The sequence below is a fragment of the Leiobunum rupestre genome, chromosome 8 (genome assembly GCF_980474605.1).
Source record: "Leiobunum rupestre chromosome 8, qqLeiRupe1.1.hap1, whole genome shotgun sequence".
NCBI classification, from domain to species: domain Eukaryota; kingdom Metazoa; phylum Arthropoda; class Arachnida; order Opiliones; family Sclerosomatidae; genus Leiobunum; species Leiobunum rupestre.
In genome coordinates, this window is record NC_143391.1 from 46,968,290 (window position 1) to 46,990,022 (window position 21,733).

Here is a 21,733-nt window from a genome sequence, read left to right on the forward strand (position 1 = left end):
AACATTTTTAATGGCACCAAATCCCCTAATTGTACCCTAGATTCGAATTCTGAGAGCTTTCTGATTGACGGTTTTCGAACGTTTACCCACTTCCGGAACGTGACCTCCAAAAATCGGCCTCCATTGGTCGCTGTACTGTCCTATCACGGCCAACAACAGCGCGTCATCAAAGCTGGCCGTTGCCATATCTATAGTTGGTTACCATGGTAACTTTCAAGCTAATGTTTTCGGAGTTCCGGCAGGAAGTGGGTAAAAGCTATTGACTAGGCAGTTATTTAGAATCTAGGGTACTCAGGTCTGTAATATATTTGATTGTATGTACCGTGTGAAACAAGGTCTCATTGAAATATTAGACAAAGGCATACTTAAAGGGGAATTGTCACCACCCTAAAATTGGTTTAAAACCATTTAAATGGATAGAGGACGTCCAAAAATGGTTATACAAAAAATTTCATGTTAATATTTCCAGTATTTTATTTATTAGCAACCAAATTTCGTGTTTTATCCCCCCCGACTCGAGAATCTCAAACCGCTTGGTTAAACCTACCTGCACGTACGAAATATTATTTTCCCCGGTTTTATCGTTTTTCAGTCGGAACTGTCGTCTGCTACGACATTCTCCTTGGCTTTTTAACGGAGTTATATTCGTAGATTGTAGTTAATCGTTAAAATGCCTTACACGCCGCCCTTTCTCAAATTTTTGCCGCTTCATTCTTTTGGCGCTGCACGTAGGTTCAACCGCGATTTCTGAAATTTTTGGAACCGTTTGATGTAGGTTGCGGAAAAAGTAGCGTAACTTTTTGAATACTTTTCCAATAACTATAAAATTTCAGGGACATAATCATTAATATATTTTCTATCATTCTGTAAAAAAACCTCGTAAATTTTGGTTTTGGTGACAATTCCCCTTAAAGTAAGATTTTAGGAATTATCCAGTGGCGTAGCTGATGGTCCGCAGGGGGGGGGGGCTCGAGGGGCCTCGAGCTTCGGGGGGGCCCCGCTAACCTTAAAAAAATTAAAAAGGGGGCCGCATAGAGTTTTTTGCGGGGGGGCTCTGAGTTCTCAGCTACGCCACTGGAACTACCTCCGAAACAAACCACTAAGCAGCCCCGGTAATGTATTTATTTATACTTCGGGAGTGTCACCTTGGACGAAACCAAATGGCGTGTTTGGTGCTTTTACGGCAGCGCCGCTTGTAGCGCCGTAGTGTCAAGTATTGGAAAGATTTCTATCGAAATACTAAACCGGGCTACAAATCCAAGAAGGATAGGACGGGAGGCGAAGTAGGAGGGATGAACGCGCCAGCATCCTTGTAAGAAGCTTAGCGCGCGCTCGGCGGGAAAATTTCGGAAAAATGGCGGCAACACGTAGCGTAGCGGCCGCAATCTTGCCGCCATTTTTCCGAAATTTTCCCGCCGAGTTCACGCTATGCTTCTTACAAGGATGCTGGCGCGTTCATCCCTCCTACTTCGCCTCCCGTCCTATCCATAGAAATATCATAGGTAACTAGAATGCTGCCGTGTAACTGGCAAATGGGCCAAACGCCGTGGCAGACGATAACCAGATCTCAGCCAATCAGAGCTCAAAGAGTGGTTCTGCCAAGAATTTTATGTCACCAGAGAGAATGACGTCACCTATCTCCCGCTATAGTAGCGGATCCAAGGAGGATTATTATCCTCCTTGGCGGAACCACTCTACGGCCTCTCATTGGCTGAAGGTTCAAGGCAAACTGGCGTCAAGCTCGGCCGTAGGCGGCAGCATTCTAGTTACCTAAGAGATTTCTATGGTCCTATCCTCCTTGAAAACAGCGCTACCAGGCAACGATTTCTCAAAGATACCTGTGTTGCCAGATTTAGATTATTTGGTTTTAAATACACCGAAAATGACGGACTTTCGTTTTCCGCGTTTTAAGGCACCACCACGTTTAGATGGTACCAACTCTTGTAGCAGTCAGTCTTACACATTCCCAACATTTGTAACCAAAATCCAAGCGAACCCTTACTACGGGCAAAGGGGACAATTACATTTCGAACCAATGCATTTAATTAAGAAATCATATTAAAATTTACGTAAGTACACATCCTTACGTTCTGGTTTCAGACGTTTGATATTGGCAACGATGTTTTTTTAACCATCGTAAAATAATAACAGCTACAGGCGATCACGTAACGTTTTGTTTAGACTTACTGCAACGGCTAGAAACACACATTGGAAAATGTCGCAATAATAGCCACTTTTATATATAATATCGTGAGTCCCTCTGCATTTGAAGTGTAAACAAAAAATAGGAAAGTTTAATCACTACGCCTTTAGATTCTAGAAAGGTGATTCTGTCGGTGAAAAATGGAAATTTCCCATCGCATCGAAACATATGCAAACTCAATGGTCCAAAGTAACGTAAGGTTAATCGTAAATAATATATAAATTAACGTGTTCGTACGTAACCCAAGCTATAATTTTAATAAACCATATTGAGTGGTAACTAACACAGCAATTGATAACTACTTGTCTGATAATGACAGAATGACTGACTAGTCGGTGACTACCAGGTTATTTTAAGGGCTAGAAGTAAACCGGCTAAGCCTCATCCCTCGTGTAGAGGAAACTTTATACGAATACGAGTGTAGCCGTAGCTTTTCAATAGGCATTTGGTCTCAAGAAATAAGCATCTGGCCATCGACTAATTAACAACAGGGACGGCCCAGATCTATAATATTTCCCTATAAAGACCCCAAAAAAAAGTGTTAACGCGTTCAGCAGCGTTGCCAGGCAAATATTTCTTATCCTGGTGATTCAAACGTCATAAACAGGAAACAGATTTTTAACGGTTTTAGCGGTTGTGATTTGAATTTTCAAGGACAGTAAATACAGGGACGAGAAAGTGTATTGGCGGCCTCTGTTGGAATATATCACCTAAAACGACTTAAACGCAAGGAGAGTTAGTTGTAAACAAAAAAATGGCGGTCACCTAATTTTAGCGGTTCTTGACGAGGCTTAAGTGTTCAAAACAAATAGGCATTTTTTATTTACGCTCGTAGTTTTATTTTTAATTTAACATCAAAGTGGTAAAAACTAACTACAATAATACTGTCCATGGTGAACCACGTCTTAACAATGGCTGCGGTTTGTTTACATCTAACTCCCCGTGAATATGAAGACGTTTAAAATCGAATTTTTTTTCCTGCTTTCTCGTCCCTGTATCTACTATCCTTGGAATTTTCCTTTGTTGTTTACAAAGGAAACCCCAAACGTCTCTCATAACCATCCATGTGGCGGCATCTGCCTCTAGTGGTGGCAACTATATTGCAATTGAATTTTTTCGCGAATCTGATGCGAAATTGAAATGTATGATTACTCGTAACAAACAAACCTTTGAAGTTGTTTAAAAATAATTTTATTCTGTCAACACGATCCTTTTTAACTCAAGTTACGGTGAGTTAGCTAATAATTATTTATTTTTAGCAATATAACTTTACAAAATATAGATGGCGCTACCGCCTAATTATAAAGATGAATTTCGTACAGTCTTCTCAGAACAGGTCCCGCGTAACCATGACAACCGAAATCGTCATTGTAATTCTAGCAGTATTATTCCCAATTCAATGGTGTGCTCCCGTTGGATGTATATTTCAATAGACGAAGCCTTAGTTTTGGCGCCAGCGGAAGTTAATAGGCTGAATGGACAACGAGACGAAAAATTTCCTATTCCTCTCTTATGTTTTCTGCGCTAAATTTTACTTCTTTTATTCCATGGGTAGCATCTTTTGCTGATACGCAACACCTTATCTTTTGCGCAGGGGCGCAACAACAGGGGGTGTCCATTATGATACTTTCGCGCATGCGCAGTGTTTGTGGTGCTTATTTTTCCCGATTGAAAAAACTTTGATTTACAGGGAAATTTTATTGATTTTAATGACCATGACTTGCAAGTTACTGTTCATACAGTGCTGGTTGAAATAATGGCAACTTTTAACATGTACGGTACGCAACAATTTTTTCATTTAACCAGGTAGCTTTTTTTCACATATTAAGGTCATAGAGTAACCCACTCACATAGAGTGGAAGGCTATCAGCGAAACTTCTTGATACTTTTCGTACGCCACGTCTTGTTTCCGAGGCTTGAAATTATTAAGTTGACCTAAAGTTAATGTACAATATCTGGATAAAAATGCAAGTTTATTCTCTAAAAAATGTAAAAACAACACCATCGCTCTTCGGACTATATTTAATCACGCCTCGAAAACAAGTTGGCCCGTTAGGATTAATGTTTCTTGCGCTTCCACTGTATGTGAGTGGATTACTCTATGATTAAGCCTTAGCAAAAACACGACGTTCTATTTACACGTGAAAAGTTTCCATTATTTCAACAAGCACTATACAAACAATATTAAACAGATACTTACAGGTCCTGGCTCTTGAAAATATTACTTCTTGATTTATAATTTGAGTGCGGCGGTAACGTAAAATACATTTAAAATTAATTTTAATGAAATTTTATTTTCAAATTTACACTAAATTTAAATTACTTTGCTCTAAATTACCATTACTAGAGAGTAAAATACATTTAATTGAAAATTAAATTTAATATTTAAATCAAATTGAGTTATATCTGCAAACTGGCTCAAACGATATAGCCTGTGTTTCACGCCAAAATATGGGCGCCGCCATTTTGTACAAACCATGATTATTATTCCTCTACGCAGATTATTTGCATTTAGTAACAGCATGAAAAGTAATTTTAATTCGGTGTTTTTATAACTGGCCAGATAAAAGGTCGTTTTTCCTACGTGAATTGAGTATTTTCTCAAAATATTACACCATTATATTAACACAATATTGTTTCGTTTAAAAAGTTAACCGATAAATGAGAAGGATTTTGCACTAATTTAAAACCTGGCCAAACCTGGGTCCCTTGTTAGAACTATGTCATTGAAATTTATAACCCTAACTGGAAAAGAGTTATGTACGACACGGCGTCATCGGCCGACCCTGTACGTGAAACCAATTGGATTGTGTGTAAAAGGGGAGAGTTTAATATAATTAAATTATTCCTATTTTAAGATATAAATTATTCCTATTTTAAGAGATAAATCATTCGTATTTTACGAATTAAATTATTCATATTTTAAGAAATAAATAATTCATATTTTAAGAAATAAATAATTCATATTTTAAGAAATAAATAAATCATATTTTACGAATTAAATTATTCATATTTTACGAATTAAATTATTCATATTTTACGAATTAAATTATTCATATTTTAAGAATTAAATTATTCATATTTTAAGAATTAAATTATTCATATTTTAAGAAATAAATTATTCATATTTTAAGAAATAAATTATTCATATTTTAAGAAATAAATTATTCATATTTTAAGAAATAAATCATTCATATTTTACGAATTAAATTATTCATATTTTACGAATTAAACTATTCATATTTTAAGAATTAAATTATTCATATTTTAAGAATTAAATTATTCATATTTTAAGAATTAAATTATTCATATTTTAAGAATTAAATTAGGAAATTAATTAAAATGAAATTACAATACATTAACGTTAAAATATTAGTAAGCTTTAGTAGTAATTAAAATTTATATTAATAAATATTATAAATATAAAAATATAACTGCACATTAGTAATTAATTGTTCGCTTCTAGAAATGTAGATGTCGACTTAAGCGGCGGCCTCTATTTGGCTTAAAGTGAACTTGTTAATTTGTGGATTTGGGGGTAAAAAAGTCCCGAAAGCGCCGTTCAGCTCTAACGGCTTATCCGCGAATATTGCCGGTACTAAATTTTTGTATAACAGGCCTTCGTAACAAGGGCACACGCCGAGTAGTATTCGTATTTTCCCAATGTTGGCTGTAGCGAGCAGATAGCGTACGTGTTTGCGTTAGATTCCGTGTTTATCTCCTTTTATTGCGATAAGGGCTGGCGTTACCAGCGAAAGCGACGGAGCTCTCTTTTTCACTGTTACAGCGTTCGCTTCAAATACTCGCCTAAATATCCTCTATTCATTTTCGAAATTTGAGTTTGCTTGTTGCGAATCGCCAAGCTACTGCGTAAAAACTTGTTTCTTTCTTGCGTAAATTCCGTGAGTGTTCTGCTGAATTTTTATTTGGGATTTTGACTTTTCGAAATTTATGTACTATTTATTTATATCTAATTAAATAAATACAATCCTTTAGTATTTCTGTCGCCCCTTAAATGGTTCCAATATTGGCCGCTCCGTTCGTGTGATATTTTCGGCGCTGCTTAGTGGTTTGTCACCGACGTAATCTTTAAAATGGTCGGGGTCTTCCCTAAAGAACGCGTTGGTGGTTTTATATTTAAAGGGAGTCGGGACCCAGAATCGTTCGAATTTAACTAATTTGTCGCTCCGGAAATAGGGCTCTAAAATAGCAAAATAATTTAGGTCGAATATTTTATGGTTTGGTCAGGGTTGGCTGGTTTAAACCATGGTTTAAATTAGTGTTGTTAATTTTAAAGTTTTTTATGTTTTTAAGTTTTTATCGATATAAAATGTCTAATATCAGTACACATACTACAAAACATTAATAAATAATAATGTTACATTGTTAATCAGTTTAGTCTAGAGGTTTAGTTTTAGATTCGAAAAAATTAGGTGAAAATGCCGCTTTATTTAAATTTGCAAATAAAATATTAGACTTATCATGGAATATAACCTTTTTTATTCCGGAAAATGACCGAGGTCTTTTTTCCGAAAAATATTCCGTATTTTTCCGAAAAAAGACCTCGGTCATTTTCCGGAAAATTTTCCGACTTACAACGCCGACTTACAACACTAGTTTAAATCATAATTGTTTTTTTTTAACTAAAAATTATACCAAAAGGTTTGTGCATTTACAAGGCGACTACATTTCCTATATTTTAAATGCCTTCCTATAAATTCCTTATATTCATCCTATATTTCACTTTGTTTTATCTACTGTTTTTCGATAATAATCCTTTTTTTTTGCTTATGGTTTTTCCTATATTGTCCTTTAATTCGCTTCAAAATTTCCTATTTTTTCTATAAAATTTGAGGCATTTTCTTTGTCACCTGTCATTTATACAAAATGAAACTGAAACTAAAACTTCTGGTCACGTGAGACTTGTAATAATACTCATTAATGTTTAGTTGATTGGTAATATGTATGCACGGTTGAACAAAAACGAAAAATAGATAAAAAATTAAAATAAAGCAGGGTTTAAAAAACGATTTAAACCCCAAAAAAAACTGTTTTTTGGGTTTTTATTAAAAAAAAACCGCTTTTTTGGCAACCCTGGATTTGGTACCTGAAATTTTGGAACGAATTTTAGAAATGACTCTGTGGCCCTTTAATCAAATGCGCCAATCAGTATTATCTTTACAGCATCATACGAGTTTTCTCAGTGGACAAAAATAACGATCTTTAAGTCAGTTGAAGATCTAGTCTGTGCAAAAAATGGGCTTGTAATATAGTATTTTATTGACTAGACATTTTAGACTTACAATTTATATTCCATGTAATGTTTAAGTTGTACGGCAATTTCCAGTTTCAAAAAATGGTTTACAAGTCAATTTGTATCTGTTATCGGTGTAAATATCCTGTAGCTTCACCTGTTTTAAACTGATAAAAGATTTAGCATGACGTAGAGCCGTATCTCAGTTTCATACGCGTGTGATCGGTGTACAGAGTTTAAGGAAAGAGTTGGCCTAGTCGGACCCCCTTGATGAATTTCTCATTTGCTACTGTTTAAACCTCAATGAAAATTTACGATAGTATGGTTTTAGGACTTGGCATTTAAAGGGAATATAACCTGCAAAGCAATATTTATGGAAGACCCCTTCAATTTTTAAATTTCCCTGTACAGTGGCGCCAAATATTTTTAAAGCCAAAGGCAAGACCGGCTAGAGCTGCAAGCGTTGGTGTTCCACACCAAATACCTGAGGTAATATTCCCTTTAATCGAATTTAAGACAGTGAATCGGTCGTACTTAAAATTAATTTGGTGAAGATGCGTCGCCATGTTAGGATATAAAATGTTGAAGTGGGTAAATTGATAAGTGAAACTGGTTTAGTAAGTCACGTATTGTTGTCTGTCGCGCAGGTGAAGCACGCTATCGCTGTCCCTCAGCCGGGAGGATCAGTGTCCATCGTCCACGTGGCCATCCCCAACAACCAGCCCGTGCATGTCCAGTCGGTTATCCAGCAGCCCAACCAACAGTCCGTGATACAAGCGCCAGGAGGGACTCTTCAGTCCTTGCCTAAGAACGTGATTCTGTTGAACAAGTTGACCGGACAAGGGTCAGTCATTCACAGCGCGGACGGGGACTCGGGAGTTCATCCCGTTCAGGTACGTTTACGTCTCTTCATTGGTTCACGGTTGCTTTATTTAGGTTTAGAAAAGTTTAGCGCGTTTTGCGGTAATCTATAAGTTTGTCCTTGTATGCCGCTATCGCGCTACTGTTTATCTTCAGGTACGAGATGCTTGGGGTGAACGTCTTCGCTTAAATGTCCTTTTTATCTGTCGAAAAACCTTTTTTAATGTCGAACAGATAATTTAGGTAAAATACACGCTAGTCATTAATAACTATCAACAGCTTGAATCACGTAATACACTAGTCATTAATAATTAACAACAGCTTAAATCAAATAACTAACAACAGCTTAAATCAAATAACTAACAACAGCTTAAATCAAATAACTAAAAACATCTTTAATATATTCTTTCTGCAACGACTGCAAAATGCGAATAGATGATGTTTAAATGTTTTTATAACTCATACACGTGTTAACTAATATATATTTTCGTGATATCTGCAGCTGATCTCGGCCAAATCCGAAAGCGACAGTGAGACGGTGACCGCGGTGCTGACCCCCGAAGACGAGTCGAAGAAGAGGAGAGAGATCTTGGCTCGACGGCCATCTTACCGGAAGATTTTGAGCGAGCTTTCATCCACCGAGACCCACACGGCCGTCGCGACGCTGGGGGCAACGACAGCCGACCTCAAGGATGACGGCACCACAGCCGTATGTTGCTCTCGCGAAAATTGACTTTGTTTCGCGACAACACGTGGCCGCCGCCATTATCGCTCTCTACGTCCGCCACAATCAAATTTATCTATAAGTTAGTTAGCAATGATTGTCGGGGTGATCTTGAAATATTTGTCCCATTTCACTACAATGGTCCTTCAGGTTTCTGCTAGCTTGCATTCTACTTTTGAGTATGAAGTTATGGGTGGAATTTAAAAAGCACTTTCCTAGGTCACCGTAGCCTATACAGGGTGTTTCAAAGGTTATACAAAAATTTTAATGAGTTCTTGGGGGTGAGTTGAGAAGTATGCCTGTTTTCCCCCATTTTCCTACGGTGAGTTAAAAGAGCGCTAGAGAGCTTCAAAGTGTGGCCTACTAGCCCCTGGAAATAGGCTGCAACAAGCATGGGGATGCGCCGGTTCGGGTACCTGTCCTGGTAGAGACGTTGAGCAGCCGAAGCATTGCCATCCGCTAGTCCATACACGAAATGAATATCCGCCAGTTCTTCCGAAGTGTGAACTCCATTGTTGCAGTTTGAAAGTGATGAGAAATCGCGGTCCATCACGACTATAAATACTGTTCACTTTGTTTGTTTACAAAGATCTTTTTTACCTATCACACGAACCCAAATCTGAATGTTCGCCTTTCCCTGCTGCTTGGTTTGCGCTTGTTGCAGCCTTCTTCCGGGGGCTAGTAGGCCACACTGTGAAGCTCTCTGGCGCTCTTTTAACTCATCGTAGGAAAATGGGAAAAAACAGGCATACTTCTCAACTCACCCATAACCTTTTGGAAGACCCTGTATACAAAAAGTCGAATTAAACAAAAATATTCGTCGTGGTTTGCACAAAATGGCGGCGCCCACATTTTGGCGCGAAATAAAGTCTATAGAAAGTTCAGTGCACTGCCCTATCTCTGCAACACTTTCGTCACAAGCGTATTCTGCTCCTGATGGGGGAGGGAGTAAGTTGATAGGAAAATATCACATTGTCTTGTCGCGCCATCTGACCACCGTTATAGTAGAACTAATATAATTTTGGCCTCGTAAAATTATGGTAGACTGAATACACTTTAATGCGCCATCTACTGAAGCTTTACATTGTAATATATAAGTATGCAACTATTACTAATAACTATATTTGTACCACAAAATAATGTTTTGTAGAATTTCTTAAAGGACGTAGAAATTGAATCGAAAAATCATCTGCTGACACGCGATACGACTTGTGTTTAACGTAACTAGCGCCCCTAGTTTCTGTTAAACCTGGTGGCAGTTAGGTAAAATTAGTTGATCTACCACAGTGGTTCCCAATTTATTTTTTGATATGGAACCCTAAATTATGCAGCTAATACTGGCGGAACCCCAACTCATTTTTTTTTACTTATCTAAGAAGACTGTTGCCACGCACAAAGATGGCCGCGCTGCGAATTCTCGGAACCCCAGGGTTCCGCGGAACACCTTTTGGGAACCGCTGACCTACCATCTATATGGAAATTTCTTTTTCTTTTAACGCGTAGTTAGGGGTACCGGTATAGATGGCGCCAAACAGCGCGGTGAGATTTTTCCAGGCCTGAAACTGACGATCGAGTAGCGCAAAAAACCAAGATTGCACTGACCTCTCAATAAAAAGATCCTGATAAAAAATTTGGGTTAATTGCCGACACAAATTGAAAGTATCTATTTCCTCAGACTGTAGTTGACGATGGAGAAGGAGGAAGCACCATCACGGTCGGAGGGCAACAGTATCACACGTCGACCAATCTGCTCAAAGTCGTTCCCGCTGGGGCTATTCAGTTGGCAACGCAGGATGCCACGGGGAACATACAAGGTCTGCAGACTCTAACCATGAGTAATGCCACAGGTGGAACGGCGGGAACTATCGTGCAGTACGCCCAAGGACAAGATGGACAATTTTTCGTACCAGGTATAAGCGGTTGTGAAAGTAAATAGGGTGGGAAAGTCTTGGACCGACTGCCTTCCACTGTGGCTGACAGGTTTTTCAATGAACTCAAGGTGGGGTGGCGGAGTGGATAGCACTTTCGCCTCGCAGCAAGAGGAGCCGGGTTCGGTCCCTGCTTGTGGCACTGGGTGAAAACTCGGAACCACTCCTTCCGCGTTGAGTTTGCAAGTTCTCTCCCCACTGGTTTAAGGGGTTTCCCCTTCTATAAAAACTTGTTGAGGTTAACGGTATATAGTTAGTGTAGGGTGCTGTTGGCTCGCGTGGCGTGGAGGGCTGGCCACCAGCCTCCTACGCATTGTAACCCGGCCACCTGAATTGATGGCTTCAAAAGTCGCTTGATGACTTAGGCCTGAGGTGGGGCCTTGGGTATTAGCCTAGCTGATTATTATTATTATTATGACTGAAAAGAACCAATAGTTGTTCCAAGCTCTTGTCCTTTGAACAATGCACTTCTAAAGGCTTAGTACATGTTTTGATAAATTTCTTAGATCCAAAACCAAGTATAAAAGAACTAAATTCGTAAAAATTATTTAAAAAAATAGTATTAAAAAACTGATAACTACGACTTGTGGACACTATTTATTTTAATATTTTGATTATAAACGAAGGTTGTAATGCTCTTTCATAAAACTCCAAAACAACAACTTCAATAACTAACGATTTTAAGTAGTGGTAACAGGTACCACGTGCAAGACTTTCTCCGCCCCCCCCCCCTATTTATTTTTGTTTGCAGTTAGCCACCATTTTAGGGGAATGGAGAATGAATGTGTTCTTTTTGGTTGTAGTGACGGTATCGGCGGCTGATTTGCAAGCGTACGGAATAAGGACGACGGGCAATACTGGATCTTCGCTCAATCAAAGTGTGGTGATGACGCAGTCTGGCACGATACAGTCTCCCGTGCACATGATTGAAGAAGTTTCCAAAAAGAGGGAGCTCCGTTTGTACAAAAATAGGTACAACTTCGCCTTTTTACGAATCATGGCCGACTAATTAGCATTACCAGAAGTACATAACATATCTTTTTCGAAGTACTACCGTGAAAGTATTCGTATACCCTAATAAACAAAGATCCCCTTACTACGATGTTACTTTCGTAGAGGCAGGACTCAGTTTATCGATTTTTATGACGCTCTAAATACCGCTCTCCAATTGGCCCGTGAAAGTCAACGGGGAATCGCTCTAGTTACGCCATCAATTGCGCTTTTTAAAATCGTTTCTCTAGGGCCATTTGGAGAGTCGCTCTCAGGGTGACCATTCTTCCTTTATTTTAGAATTTTTCCTATATTTCGATGCTTTCCTTTATTTTCCTATAATTTAACCATTTTTCCTATATTTCAATGCTTTCCTTTATTTTCCTATAATTTAACCATTTTTCCTATATTTCGATGCTTTCCTTTATTTTCCTATAATTTAACCATTTTTCCTATATTTCAATGCTTTCCTTTATTTTCCTATAATTTAACCATTTTTCCTATATTTAGATGCTTTCCTTTATTTTCCTATAATTTAACCATTTTTCCTATATTTCAATGCTTTCCTTTATTTTCCTATAATTTAACCATTTTTCCTATATTTCGATGCTTTCCTTTATTTTCCTATAATTTAACCATTTTTCCTATATTTCGATGCTTTCCTTTATTTTCCTATAATTTAACCATTTTTCCTATATTTCGATGCTTTCCTTTATTTTCCTATAATTTAACCATTTTTCCTATATTTCAATGCTTTCCTTTATTTTCCTATAATTTAACCATTTTTCCTATATTTCGATGCTTTCCTTTATTTTCCTATAATTTAACCATTTTTCCTATATTTCAATGCTTTCCTTTATTTTCCTATAATTTAACCATTTTTCCTATATTTCGATGCTTTCCTTTATTTTCCTATAATTTAACCATTTTTCCTATATTTCGATGCTTTCCTTTATTTTCCTATAATTTAACCATTTTTCCTATATTTCAATGCTTTCCTTTATTTTCCTATAATTTAACCATTTTTCCTATATTTCGATGCTTTCCTTTATTTTCCTATAATTTAACCATTTTTCCTATATTTCAATGCTTTCCTTTATTTTCCTATAATTTAACCATTTTTCCTATATTTAGATGCTTTCCTTTATTTTCCTATAATTTAACCATTTTTCCTATATTTCAATGCTTTCCTTTATTTTCCTATAATTTAACCATTTTTCCTATATTTCGATGCTTTCCTTTATTTTCCTATAATTTAACCATTTTTCCTATATTTCAATGCTTTCCTTTATTTTCCTATAATTTAACCATTTTTCCTATATTTCGATGCTTTCCTTTATTTTCCTATAATTTAACCATTTTTCCTATATTTCGATGCTTTCCTTTATTTTCCTATAATTTAACCATTTTTCCTATATTTCGATGCTTTCCTTTATTTTCCTATAATTTAACCATTTTTCCTATATTACGATGCTTTCCTTTGTTTTCCTATAATTTAACCATTTTTCCTATATTTCAATGCTTTCCTTTATTTTCCTATAATTTAACCATTTTTCCTATATTTCGATGCTTTCCTTTATTTTCCTATAATTTAACCATTTTTCCTATATTTCAATGCTTTCCTTTATTTTCCTATAATTTAACCATTTTTCCTATATTTCGATGCTTTCCTTTATTTTCCTATAATTTAACCATTTTTCCTATATTTCAATGCTTTCCTTTATTTTCCTATAATTTAACCATTTTTCCTATATTTCGATGCTTTCCTTTATTTTCCTATAATTTAACCATTTTTCCTATATTACGATGCTTTCCTTTGTTTTCCTATAATTTAACCATTTTTCCTATATTTCAATGCTTTCCTTTATTTTCCTATAATTTAACCATTTTTCCTGTATTTCGATGCTTTCCTTTATTTTCGTATAATTTAACCATTTTTCCTATATTTCAATGCTTTCCTTTATTTTCCTATAATTTAACCATTTTTCCTATATTTCGATGCTTTCCTTTATTTTCCTATAATTTAACCATTTTTCCTATATTTCGATGCTTTCCTTTATTTTCCTATAATTTAACCATTTTTCCTATATTTCAATGCTTTCCTTTATTTTCCTATAATTTAACCATTTTTCCTATATTTCGATGCTTTCCTTTATTTTCCTATAATTTAACCATTTTTCCTATATTTCAATGCTTTCCTTTATTTTCCTATAATTTAACCATTTTTCCTATATTTCGATGCTTTCCTTTATTTTCCTATAATTTAACAATTTTTCCTATATTTCAATGCTTTCCTTTATTTTCCTATAATTTAACCATTTTTCCTATATTTCGATGCTTTCCTTTATTTTCCTATAATTTAACCATTTTTCCTATATTTCAATGCTTTCCTTTATTTTCCTATAATTTAACCATTTTTCCTATATTTCGATGCTTTCCTTTATTTTCCTATAATTTAACCATTTTTCCTATATTACGATGCTTTCCTTTGTTTTCCTATAATTTAACCATTTTTCCTATATTTCAATGCTTTCCTTTATTTTCCTATAATTTAACCATTTTTCCTGTATTTCGATGCTTTCCTTTATTTTCGTATAATTTAACCATTTTTCCTATATTTCAATGCTTTCCTTTATTTTCCTATAATTTAACCATTTTTCCTATATTTCAATGCTTTCCTTTATTTTCCTATAATTTAACCATTTTTCCTATATTTCGATGCTTTCCTTTATTTTCCTATAATTTAACCATTTTTCCTATATTTCAATGCTTTCCTTTATTTTCCTATAATTTAACCATTTTTCCTATATTTCGATGCTTTCCTTTATTTTCCTATAATTTAACCATTTTTCCTATATTACGATGCTTTCCTTTGTTTTCCTATAATTTAACCATTTTTCCTATATTTCAATGCTTTCCTTTATTTTCCTATAATTTAACAATTTTTCCTATATTTCGATGCTTTCCTTTATTTTCGTATAATTTAACCATTTTTCCTATATTTCGATGCTTTCCTTTATTTTCCTATAATTTAACCATTTTTCCTATATTTCGATGCTTTCCTTTATTTTCGTATAATTTAACCATTTTTCCTATATTTCGATGCTTTCCTTTATTTTCCTATAATTTAACCATTTTTCCTATATTTCAATGCTTTCCTTTATTTTCCTATAATTTAACCATTTTTCCTATATTTCGATGCTTTCCTTTATTTTCCTATAATTTAACCATTTTTCCTATATTTCAATGCTTTCCTTTATTTTCCTATAATTTAACCATTTTTCCTATATTTCGATGCTTTCCTTTATTTTCCTATAATTTAACCATTTTTCCTATATTTCAATGCTTTCCTTTATTTTCCTATAATTTAACCATTTTTCCTATATTTCGATGCTTTCCTTTATTTTCCTATAATTTAACCATTTTTCCTATATTTCGATGCTTTCCTTTATTTTCCTATAATTTAACCATTTTTCCTATATTTCAATGCTTTCCTTTATTTTCCTATAATTTAACCATTTTTCCTATATTTCGATGCTTTCCTTTATTTTCCTATAATTTAACCATTTTTCCTATATTACGATGCTTTCCTTTGTTTTCCTATAATTTAACCATTTTTCCTATATTTCAATGCTTTCCTTTATTTTCCTATAATTTAACAATTTTTCCTATATTTCGATGCTTTCCTTTATTTTCGTATAATTTAACCATTTTTCCTATATTTCGATGCTTTCCTTTATTTTCCTATAATTTAACCATTTTTCCTATATTTCGATGCTTTCCTTTATTTTCGTATAATTTAACCATTTTTCCTATATTTCGATGCTTTCCTTTATTTTCCTATAATTTAACCATTTTTCCTATATTTCAATGCTTTCCTTTATTTTCCTATAATTTAACCATTTTTCCTATATTTCGATGCTTTCCTTTATTTTCCTATAATTTAACCATTTTTCCTATATTTCAATGCTTTCCTTTATTTTCCTATAATTTAACCATTTTTCCTATATTTCGATGCTTTCCTTTATTTTCCTATAATTTAACCATTTTTCCTATATTTCAATGCTTTCCTTTATTTTCCTATAATTTAACCATTTTTCCTATATTTCGATGCTTTCCTTTATTTTCCTATAATTTAACCATTTTTCCTATATTACGATGCTTTCCTTTGTTTTCCTATAATTTAACCATTTTTCCTATATTTCAATGCTTTCCTTTATTTTCCTATAATTTAACAATTTTTCCTATATTTCGATGCTTTCCTTTATTTTCGTATAATTTAACCATTTTTCCTATATTTCGATGCTTTCCTTTATTTTCCTATAATTTAACCATTTTTCCTATATTTCGATGCTTTCCTTTATTTTCGTATAATTTAACCATTTTTCCTATATTTCGATGCTTTCCTTTATTTTCCTATAATTTAACCATTTTTCCTATATTTCAATGCTTTCCTTTATTTTCCTATAATTTAACCATTTTTCCTATATTTCGATGCTTTCCTTTATTTTCCTATAATTTAACCATTTTTCCTATATTTCAATGCTTTCCTTTATTTTCCTATAATTTAACCATTTTTCCTATATTTCGATGCTTTCCTTTATTTTCCTATAATTTAACCATTTTTCCTATATTTCAATGCTTTCCTTTATTTTCCTATAATTTAACCATTTTTCCTATATTTCGATGCTTTCCTTTATTTTCCTATAATTTAACCATTTTTCCTATATTACGATGCTTTCCTTTGTTTTCCTATAATTTAACCATTTTTCCTATATTTCAATGCTTTCCTTTATTTTCCTATAATTTAACAATTTTTCCTATATTTCGATGCTTTCCTTTATTTTCGTATAATTTAACCATTTTTCCTATATTTCGATGCTTTCCTTTATTTTCCTATAATTTAACCATTTTTCCTATATTTCGATGCTTTCCTTTATTTTCGTATAATTTAACCATTTTTCCTATATTTCGATGCTTTCCTTTATTTTCCTATAATTTAACCATTTTTCCTATATTTCAATGCTTTCCTTTATTTTCCTATAATTTAACCATTTTTCCTATATTTCGATGCTTTCCTTTATTTTCCTATAATTTAACCATTTTTCCTATATTTCAATGCTTTCCTTTATTTTCCTATAATTTAACCATTTTTCCTATATTTCGATGCTTTCCTTTATTTTCCTATAATTTAACCATTTTTCCTATATTTCAATGCTTTCCTTTATTTTCCTATAATTTAACCATTTTTCCTATATTTCGATGCTTTCCTTTATTTTCCTATAATTTAACCATTTTTCCTATATTACGATGCTTTCCTTTGTTTTCCTATAATTTAACCATTTTTCCTATATTTCAATGCTTTCCTTTATTTTCCTATAATTTAACCATTTTTCCTATATTTCGATGCTTTCCTTTATTTTCGTATAATTTAACCATTTTTCCTATTTGAATGTCCTATATTCCTATAAATATTTTGGGGTTTTTCAGTGGTCACTCTGCGCTCTTCTGGGTTAAATTACCGCTACGCAACAGTGACAATGGCGTGGGGCCTTGAAGGATTTCTGGCTACGCCTCTACGAGGGGCGGAGCCTAAAGTCCTGCCCCCTTGACAGGGGAATGGTATAGCCAGATCTATATTTACGGCTATATACATGTATAGTGTGTATTCACGAGGCGGGGCTTAGTCCCAATTTCGAATTTCCCGCGTAAAGACCAAATATAAAGTATGGACTTTTACAAATATAAAGTATGGGAGTGATAAAATTAGGTATATGCGAACAATATTTCTATTACCACAACCTTGTATTGCACATTTAGACATTTTCACCAGTTATCTGCCAAGGCTAAAATTCCAAAATTGTGTTAGACAAAATAGCCACTGGCACAGCTCGCGATATGTGTATTCCTCCGCGGTTTCTTGCTTTAGCACTCCTTCATCTTGCGAAAGTACATTTTTCACTTCTTTGTATATTAATTGAATGCTTTAAAAGAAGAGCATGATTGTCAAATTCAATTTTAGTTAAGAAACTCTGATGTAAAATGTCTGCGATAGATAAAGCTATCTTATATACTTTGAAACCTATAAAACAGAATATGAACTTTTACAAATATAAAGTATGAACTTTTACAAATATAAAGTATGGACTTTTACAAATATAAAGTATGGACTTTTACAAATATAAAGTATGAACTTTTACAAATATAAAGTATGGACTTTTACAAATATAAAGTATGAACTTTTACAAATATAAAGTATGCACTTTTACAAATATAAAGTATGCACTTTTACAAATATAAAGTATGGACTTTTACAAATATAAAGTATGGACTTTTACAAATATTAAGTATGGACTTTTACAAATATTAAGTATGGACTTTTACAAATATTAAGTATGGACTTTTACAAATATTAAGTATGGACTTTTACAAATATTAAGTATGGACTTTTACAAATATTAAGTATGGACTTTTACAAATATTAAGTATGGACTTTTACAAATATTAAGTATGGACTTTTACAAATATTAAGTATGGACTTTTACAAATATTAAGTATGGACTTTTACAAATATTAAGTATGGACTTTTACAAATATTAAGTATGGACTTTTACAAATATTAAGTATGGACTTTTACAAATATTAAGTATGGTCTTTTAGTCTTTTACAAATATTAAGTATGGTCTTTTAGTCTTTTACAAATATTAAGTATGGTCTTTTAGTCTTTTACAAATATTAAGTATGGTCTTTTAGTCTTTTACAAATATTAAGTATGGTCTTTTAGTCTTTTACAAATATTAAGTATGGTCTTTTAGTCTTTTACAAATATAAAACATGGCCTTAGAAACTTTTCGCGGACGGAGAAATGTAGAACGCAGTCCATGTTTTCTATTTGTAAACTTCATACTTTCTATTTGTAAATTTTATATCTTATATTTGTAGATTTCATACTTCACTTTTCTAAAAGTTAATACTTCATATTTGTAAATTTCATACTTCACTTTTCTTAAAGTTAATACTTTATATTTGTAAATTTCATACTTTATTTTTGTAAAAGTGCATACTTTATTTTTGTAAAAGTTCATAATCTATATATTGGTTTATATTATATTTTATAGGTTCATAATTTATATTTTAAAATTTCATAATCTATATATTTGTTTTTATTATATTATATTTTTCATATTCTTTATTTTCCGGTTTGGCGCCCCATATATAACCTTTGTCATATTTAATTAAGACTATTTTCTAATGGAACATTAAAACCATGTTTAATAAACTAAATATGTCTTGTAATAATAGGGAAGCTGCGAAAGAATGTCGAAGGAAGAAGAAAGAGTACATCAAGTGTTTGGAAAACCGAGTGGCCGTGCTGGAGAATCAAAACAAGGCGTTGATCGAAGAATTGAAGTCCCTGAAGGAGCTGTACTGTCAGAAGAATGACTGAAGAAATAGCTTTCGTGAAACGCGCAAAGTCATCCGATATATCTTTCATTTATCGCGAAACATTAACATTGTAAGCATCAAAGCGCGTTTTGGGTAAACACGAATATCAAATCTATTTTAAATATTTTTTAAATATAAAACTTCGCGTGGTTTTTGAAGCGTTTCGTTTCTCAAGTTCACGCGTGACGAGAAAATATATATAGATGGAATTTAACTTGAGTCCCGTGGACTTTATAAAACTATTATATTCTGCCCTTTCTGGAAAATGTGAGATGAACGTTCTTCATATATGTTTTGTATTTTTCAAATCGCCGTCTTATTTTGGTTGTCCCTTTACAATCGGGAGCTGGGCTGAAGAGTGGACGTTGCCTTTTCATTATTTGCATTACGGTGTGCCGAAAATATTCGTCCAAATAGTTTCGTCGCGAGTGCGTACGAACTTCGTTTTAGCACTTCAAACTTTCTGTTCGCTTTGATATTGAAAGCGGATTCATTCGCACTCGCGACGTGATAAATCAATCATATTTAACCACGTAAGTTACGTGATTTGGTAACCGATATTTTTCGAAACTGATTGCGCAGCAATATCTTTACTTTGTTAAATTTTCTCGTGACTTTAAGTTGACAGTGCGAAAGAGGAATGTCCTGTGTAAATGCCAAATGTATTTTCTTTTGTAAAATAAAATTCCAATGTCACTGTTTTCTATGAGAGTTGTATAATAATATGTGAAAGATGGCAATATACTGCAGATCGCCTATGCAATAGAAGTGACGAATTTATTGAACTGCTCGCATACAGGGCAATCAGTTTAATTAGTTTTACGGATATCGGCAGTTTCCGAGGAGAGTCAGAACTAGGAGCAACTAACACACTGCACCCCACGCAAGGATAAATTAACCCGTCAAAACTCGTGCATTTTTTTGTGTACATTTTTCATTGGTTAGACGCTTTAGCGCAAGAACGTCCGGTTTCTCAATGTGTGAGTTTGATCGTGTTTTTTTGCGTTCCCTAGATAGCTTTTGGACTCGTAAACTGAGACCACTCTGCCACCTTAGTAGATACACTGGATCTTTAGGGGGTGGCGAGCCGGGCGTCGCCTAGGGCCGCTAAAATTTTACCATAGGGATGTATATACCGGAGGGCCGCTACACTCACGAGGAGACGACCCGAGGTGGTTCTCACCGATTTGGTTCAAAGTTGGGGGATTGTTAGACCTAGATGAAACCCGTTAAAGGGAAAAGTTACGCTGGGCTTCCGTTTTGCCATGGCAACCAAAAATGTTTTTGACAACATAAAATAAGAACAAGTCTATGTAAAATAACATGCGAAAATGACAAATTCTATGCAAAACTTCAATAAATCAAAAAAAATTAGTAAATTTAACATTTTTTGATTACTTTGGACAAATAGGCGGGAATAAAAACCATATTGGGTGAACTCGAGCGAATTTGAATAAATACGTCTAAATTTTTTACAAAATATTTGTATAACTTATGCCGTGATAACTGCCATATATTTTCGCCGATAAATCTTAAAATTTCTACATTACATTATCTGAACGATGTAAACAGATTTTTAGATTTCGATCGAAAAACAACGCCATTTTATAAAATGGCGGATACAAATATAAATCATGGTGCAATAAGTTAGGTAATTTGTATCCGATTAACCTAAGATTTTCTACGTTACATTATCTGCCCGAATTAATTCGTACTATAGATTTGTATACAAATCCGACACCATTTTGGAAAATGGCGGATATCAATAAAACCCATCGTGCGATAAGTTCCGTAAATATTCGTCGGTTTATCAGAAATTTTCTACGTTTCATTATCTGCCCAAGTTAATTAGACCTATGGGTTTTCCAATAATAATCCGACGCCATTTTAGAATTTGTCATTTTCGCATGTTATTTTACATAGACTTTTTCTTACTTTATGTTGTCAAAAACATTTTTGGTTGCCATGGCAAAACGGAAGCCCAGTGTAACTTTTCCCTTTAACGGGTTTCATGTTACATCTAGGTCTAACAATCCCCCAACTTTGAACCAAATCGGTGAGAACCACCTCGGGTCGTCTCCTCGTCAGTTTCGCCCATGCATTTCGCCCAGGGCCGCGAGACCTCTAAGCACGGCCCTGAGGGGGTGTTCTAGTGAAGAGGCTACTCGTTGCAGGGAAATTCTAAAACCACCACCGTATTCTTCACATTTTAAACATACGAGCTTTCAACATTTCAAGATATTCTAGTTATTAATTAAAATGACAATAATAAACCACTTAATGTACGTAATAAGAGTTTTAATAAAAACTAAAAACCACGACTAGTT

The 21,733-nt window shown here is 34.1% G+C and overlaps 1 protein-coding gene across 3 annotated transcripts in view; it reads left to right on the forward strand.

The window, feature by feature from the left end:
• Nucleotides 1-20,112, forward strand: part of LOC149933535 (cyclic AMP-dependent transcription factor ATF-1-like) — a 35,076-nt gene extending 14,964 nt beyond the window's left edge. For 2 of the 3 annotated variants that reach the window (XM_090156102.1, XM_090156103.1), the window contains 5 exons: nucleotides 8,105-8,350; nucleotides 8,821-9,027; nucleotides 10,718-10,952; nucleotides 11,774-11,942; nucleotides 19,263-20,112. In XM_090156102.1, coding sequence (XP_090012228.1) covers nucleotides 8,105-8,350; nucleotides 8,821-9,027; nucleotides 10,718-10,952; nucleotides 11,774-11,942; nucleotides 19,263-19,407 — 1,002 coding nt within the window. In that variant the 3' untranslated portion in view covers nucleotides 19,408-20,112. Of the gene's footprint in view, nucleotides 1-2,290; nucleotides 2,398-8,104; nucleotides 8,351-8,820; nucleotides 9,028-10,717; nucleotides 10,953-11,773; nucleotides 11,943-19,262 lie in introns of those variants that run through there. The other variant, XM_090156104.1, reaches the window with a different exon arrangement.
• The last annotated feature ends 1,621 nt before the right edge of the window (nucleotides 20,113-21,733 follow it).